The 6,000-nt window shown below is 51.0% G+C and overlaps 1 protein-coding gene across 2 annotated transcripts in view; it reads right to left on the reverse strand.

The window, feature by feature from the left end:
- Nucleotides 1-5,961, reverse strand: part of PRKCE (protein kinase C epsilon) — a 501,657-nt gene extending 495,696 nt beyond the window's left edge. For both annotated transcript variants that reach the window (XM_040453847.1, XM_040453848.1), the window contains exon 1: nucleotides 4,826-5,961. In XM_040453847.1, the coding sequence (XP_040309781.1) occupies nucleotides 4,826-5,173 (348 nt within the window). In that variant the 5' untranslated portion in view covers nucleotides 5,174-5,961. The remainder of the gene's footprint in view (nucleotides 1-4,825) is intronic.
- Nucleotides 5,962-6,000: the final 39 nt, after the last annotated feature.

Below are 6,000 nucleotides of genomic sequence, written 5' to 3' on the forward strand. Positions count from 1 at the left end.
GCTCGCTCTCTCTCTCTCTCTCTCTCTCTCTCAAAAATAAATAAATAAACATTAAAAAAAAAAAAAGAATGGTAGATGTATCCCGTAGGTAGAATCCACAGATCCAAGGGAGAGGGGCCCACTGAAGAGTTAGGGAACTGAGGGTCTCAAATATTCACTAACTCAGCTGCTGGTCAAAGACAATACAGAGGAGAAATAGGGCTGACATACAAGGTCTGACTGCCCAGAAGACCCTTTAACTGCAGGGCCCCCATGCCAAGTGGCTTTTTGCGATAGCACTGGGGCAAGAACTAACCCTTAGGGCAGTGGTTAAATAACCAATTATGTACCATAGGGAGCAGTATTTAATGAGATGTTAAGTATTATAGGAGTCAGTAGGGAGTCGAGTATGGAGAAATCCTGGAACCTAAGCTGTTGGTGGACAAATTCAAGGTGTACGTGGCATAGGTGGAAAGGGGTTTTGACCACGCCCAGTCCTTCCACACCCCCTTCTAGAACCTTCCCACCTCACTCTATCTAAATGATAATAATAGCTTTCAGGGATCTTCTAAGATTTTCCCACAAAAGTCCTGAAGGTAGAGAGATGCCTTCAGGCAGTGTATATCGAGGGGTACTCAAGCCACCCTCCCTGTGAGACAGAACAGGACCAGTTTAACCACCAAGCCAGTCCTCAGGCTCTGCCCAGAGCATTAGCATCTGAACTAACAGGGGGTTGGCCTGGGCCTCTGCTGTTGTAACAGTCTCCCCATGGGATTCTGGGGTCAACACAAAGTAACAGTTCCTGAGCCTGACCCCTTCAGAAAGAGTGTCGGCCTATCTCACAGGGTCAGCAGGGTGGAATAATTTTGAGAAACCTTGTTAATGAGCTATTTGGGAAATATGAAACAAACACTAGTGTCCCATTCCTTGCCAGACGAGGCTATCCAACTGAAAAGAAACATTTTGGAGATGAAAAACCGGCTTATTTAGGTCCTGTATAATAATCAACTCTATAAAGAACCCTTTCTGGGACCAATCCCATGGTAGGCTTAGGGGACATAATACTAACTGTAGTCACTAAACGTTCATGAGCTCTTGCTGAGGGCAGGCCTCGGTCTATCACTTTCCATGTATTAACTCCTTTCATCCCTTCAACAAATGCATTTTGTTAGAAGTAGAGACTTTTACTGTCATCCACTTTTTACAGAGGAAGAAACAGGAACACAGGTTAAATATCTCACTAAAGGTCACAAAAGGTATTGGTGGTAGAGGCAGGATTCGAACCCAAGCGGCTTCCCTCCAGAGCTCTGCCCTTAAGCACTGGGCTGTACCACCTCTCAGAAAATGACTGTCATTATCACTGCATTAGGAGTGCCTCTTCTACACAGGGGAGGAAGCCAGGGAGTGACACAAACCAAAGATGTCTTCAGAGGCAGGGGTGGTGGAACAGGGAAGGGCCGAGCTCAGAGTACACACTAAGTGAGGTGACCGCAGAGCAAACTCCAGACTGCGAACAGGAGCAGTCAGCTGTCACGTGCTCGCTCCTTCCACCCTCTGCCATCCACCATGCTCCCACCATCTGTCCTCAATGCAAAGCAGCTCCATCCAGCATTCGCCAGGCCCCTGCTTCTAAGGAATCCCCATCCTTCTTGTTTCCACAACTATGCTTATAAATCTTGCCTGAGGAATCACAAAGGTCTACTATAAAATTTCAGGACATTTCTGTGTACAAAGTCTCGATACAAGAATTATCTGGAACCCTCCCTCCCCTGCTGTTTTATTCTCCCCCAATGTTTCTCAAAGCATGCTTTGGTCAAATTCTCTTGGACCACTTGTTACAAATGAGGATTCCCAGCACTTGTCCTAAACTACCGAATGGAAAGCTCTGAAGGTACACATATAGGCAGACCTATATTTTTAACACCCTCCCCTAGTGATTCTAATGCACACTCAAGTCACAGAAGCATTAATATCTCGTTCCTGGAAAACAAGCGACAGCAACAGTGTTTAATGGGTTTCTGCTTTCAGTACAAGTGAGATCTTCCCATCTCTCTGTAATGAGCTTTCTCTAAAACAACTCCCTTTGTCATCACAACTGATGCATCTCTCATTATCTGGAGAATAATTATCTCAGCCTGGCTTTCAAACACTCTAGAATCCACCTCAGTTTTCTAAACTTTCTCCTACTCCAGTGTATCCAAATTGTGGCTCCCCGTATAGCTAACGATGTGAAGAGGTACCTGACATGACCTTCCTTCCTTTTTATTTTAGAAGCCATGTGTTTATGTTCATGTGAACGAAGAAAAATTGCAACCGCAATATTCCAACCTGTGACACTGGGGCTAAAGTGAGAAATAAGGGAATCAGTGTTTAAAGGTTTTAAATAAATAATAGCACAGGTGGTATGAAGAGAAAAGTCTTAAATGGGGGAGATTTTATCCTGTCTGACCCTTGCTGACAGGCACCCTCAGTTTGGGCCATGCCTGTCTGTTCCCCAACCTTGACCACAGGTGTTCTCAACCTTTATTCCAGCAGTGTCTGTGCCCATGGAATGATGTCTCCTATTGTGAATACCTCTTTAAATGCTACCCACCACCTCATGCCCAATTCATGCCTCCTTCTGACCTTTTTGTAACTCAAGTTTTGGTGGTTTTTTGTTTGCTTTTTTTTTATCTGTCCAATACCTGTTGTACCTAATTCATATTTGCTACGAGACAAAAGAGATACGATTTTGAAAGCACTTTAAATTATTGTGTACCATGAAAACATCAGGGACACGGCACAAGAATCTGCAGGGAGAATACACTGCAAGGACCAGGGGGCTCAGTTCTCCCCAGACAAGCCATGGGCAATAGATGTAGTGGGCCCTGTGCTTGTCATGTGACCTTGGGTACCCACTGGGCTTCTCTGAGACTCAATGTCCTTGTCTCTAAAACCTGCATCTGCACTAGCTGATCTGGTCCAGGGCCAAGTCCAACATGAATTTGCGAACCTTACAGAATAATAACCAGACAAAGCTAGTGCTCACTGGATGCTTCACGGCAAATGCTCCAACGTGGGGACAGTGCCCTGATGAACCTAGGACTGGGGCAGGCTCCAGCAAAGCATCACCAGAGACACTCGGGCACCTCTCCCTCCAACGAGATGTGTCCTGTGGCTAAAGCAGCCCCACTGTTCATCCCACCTGCTCTCTGCCTCACTCTCTACCTCCCTCATCGGCATAGACAGCAAAGACCCTATGGATGGCTTCACTGCCATACTCATGTTTTTCCCATCCTCTTCCTGTTCTAAGACAACAAATTCAAAACCACAAGTTCTTAGTGTGAAGGTCTGGTCCTGAAATTAGCTATCCCTGCAGCTCCCCCTCAGACATGCACTACTTTCCTGAGTCAAAGAGCCCACGTGTGGAAAGGAAATGGGGAGTGGGTGGGAAGTCTGATGGTGGGAGGCAGGCAGAAGGAAGGGGCATTGCTGAAACCGCACAGAATGGGATGGTAATGTGTTCTTTGGGACTCCACAAAGGTCTGCCTGCTTCCCAAAGTGTAAGCCGCAAATCTCCCAGGGTGGTACTTGGTATGGTTTGTTGGAGCTTCCCTGTAAGCCCCGTAACCATGGTTTCGGGCAGACTACATCACAGCGTGAGCATAAAGAGAAGAGGCTTTTTTCCTATTTTCCTCTAAAAACTCCATCTCCTTTTTAAAAATATGTAAGGTGATACACCAAGGTGGTCTGTATGTAACCTCTGACCCTAGGAAAATCACCAAGTGGTCTGCTTTTGATAATTAGAAGGGCATTCCTCTATATTTCTCCATGAGGATCCAGATATTTCTTTTGGTATAGACCAAAGAACCCTGAAAACATATGCACCCAGAGCCACACCTGCTCTCGGTGGAAACATGTAGCATATCGGAAAACACCAAAATCCATTTCCTAATTTAATACCTTCCTTCCAAAAAGGGCAAAGGCAAGGTTTGTTTCCCTGCTTCTGTGGGGGCCACGGTGGAATGCATTTGGCTTATAGTACCTGGACAGGGGAGGCCTATTTCCAAGTCCCTAATATTCTGACAATGTAATCAATCAACTCAATGTCAGACTTAGAAACAGTATCACACTGCACAGTTACCTTGAAAAATCAAAACAGGTAAATAATATAACTTTAAGTGGGATTCAAAGCACTGACTTCCAATTTCTCACAAGCAGAATCATTTTAAAACTACAACACTCATTCTGGATGAATGGGCGATGCACCGGGCAAAACAAGCTGGTCTTACGTTGCTGGGACCCTGGAGGAGACATCCTAGAGGAGAACACATTTTTCTCCCTGTATGTCAGAAGATGAGCTAACCACCATGCAACAGAACAGAAACAAGCTAGCTTCCTCCCGGAGGGAAAAATAAAGCAGCTCCTCACTGGGCTACACAGGACAAAGCCAGGACGTGCGAGAAGCCTTCAGTCTAAGGCTCCACGTGCCTCTCCAGGGACGGAGGAACCCACCCACACACAATCACACACAGCCAGCCCACCACGCGCCTGCGGAAGGCGCCGGGTTCTCTGCCAACCTTCAGCACCAGCGGCTGGGGGCTCCCCAGCTTGCGAGCGCCCTGTAGCACCCGTTGTCTGGAGGGGACAGAGGGCCTGACCCTCTTGCCAAGTTTTCTCTTCCTTGCCCCAGCACCTACTTCTCCCCACCTACGAAATGAAGTATGCTTCCCCAAGGCAACTGAGACACATACACACACACCCCAGATGGCAATAATTCTCGGCGCCCCATGACCAACGCCAAGGCCGCGAGTGCTTCCCCGGGACCCCACAGCTGGGCTCCTGGACCCGGAGGCGCCCGACTCACCCAGTCCTCGAAGTGCCGGCTCCCGTTCTGCAGCAGCTCCTCAAACTGGATGGTGCAGTTGGCCACGAAGTCGTCGTAGCCGATGGGGGCATCGTGGAAGACGGCCAGCTCGATCTTGCGCCCATTGCACACATCGGTGACGAACTCGTCGTGCCAGGCCGGGCTATTGGTCTTCTGCTTGGTGGCCGTTTGGCCGATGCGCGAGTCGTCCACGTTGAGGGCGATGTAGGGGTCGAGAAGGAAAGTCTGCGGCCGGGGTCCCACCGCATGGCGCAGCGACCAGGCTGTGGGCTTCAAGCTCACTGCCTCGCAGATTTTGATCTTAAGAAGGCCATTGAACACTACCATGGTCGGGGCGGGGAGTGGGGGCCGGGTCACTCCGTCCGCCCCGAGGGCAGGAATGAAGAACCGACGCCCCGGCGCTCTGAGCCACGGGGACTCCTGGGTCCCCTCTCACCCCACCCCACACTCTCCCTACACCTTGTAGCGTTGCGCCCTAGCGCGGGCGATTCTCGGCGAGTGCATGTATTTCCTCGCCGGGCTCCTAACGGAAAACAGGGAGGGGGGGAGAGCTGGGGGACGTTCGCGTTTGGAGCAAGTCTCTCCCCCCCTACCACCAGCAGCACCCCCAGAAGAGGAGACGAGCTGTCGGCTTCGCTGCAAGCCGCGGGGGCTGTGTCGCCGCCTCGCTGGCTCTCCGGGTCCGGGCTGCGGGGACGCGGGCGCCGCGCCCGGCGCTTACCTACCTTTCCGAAACATAATCCCCGGGAAATTTCGACTCCGGGAGGGGGAGGGGGAGGTGGGACGGGGCGGGGACAAGAACCGGGGGCGCAGATTTCAACCCGGATCCTCTTCGCACACCCAGCGCCTGCCTCTGACCGCGCGGGGCGGGGGATGGATCGAGGGATGTTCAGTCTATCCGGAGGGATGCATGTCGAGAGGAAATGGTCCTCCTCGGAGCCAAATTTTTAAAAATCCACAAGCCGCACAGCCCGCCTGGCCGCCTCCTCTTGGGCGAAGCCGCGCGGCGCGGCAGTCGGCGATCGGGAGGCGCCAGGAGCCCGGAATCTCACATCCGCGCGGGCTGGGGAGTCGGGGTGGCCGCCGCTCGGGCTCGGGGCGCAGGCCGGCACCGGGCGGTGCGCAGCGCGGCGGCGGCGGGGCCGGGACTGCGA

This window comes from Herpailurus yagouaroundi, unplaced genomic scaffold, assembly GCF_014898765.1.
Source record: "Herpailurus yagouaroundi ecotype Mexico unplaced genomic scaffold, PumYag 210, whole genome shotgun sequence".
NCBI classification, from domain to species: domain Eukaryota; kingdom Metazoa; phylum Chordata; class Mammalia; order Carnivora; family Felidae; genus Herpailurus; species Herpailurus yagouaroundi.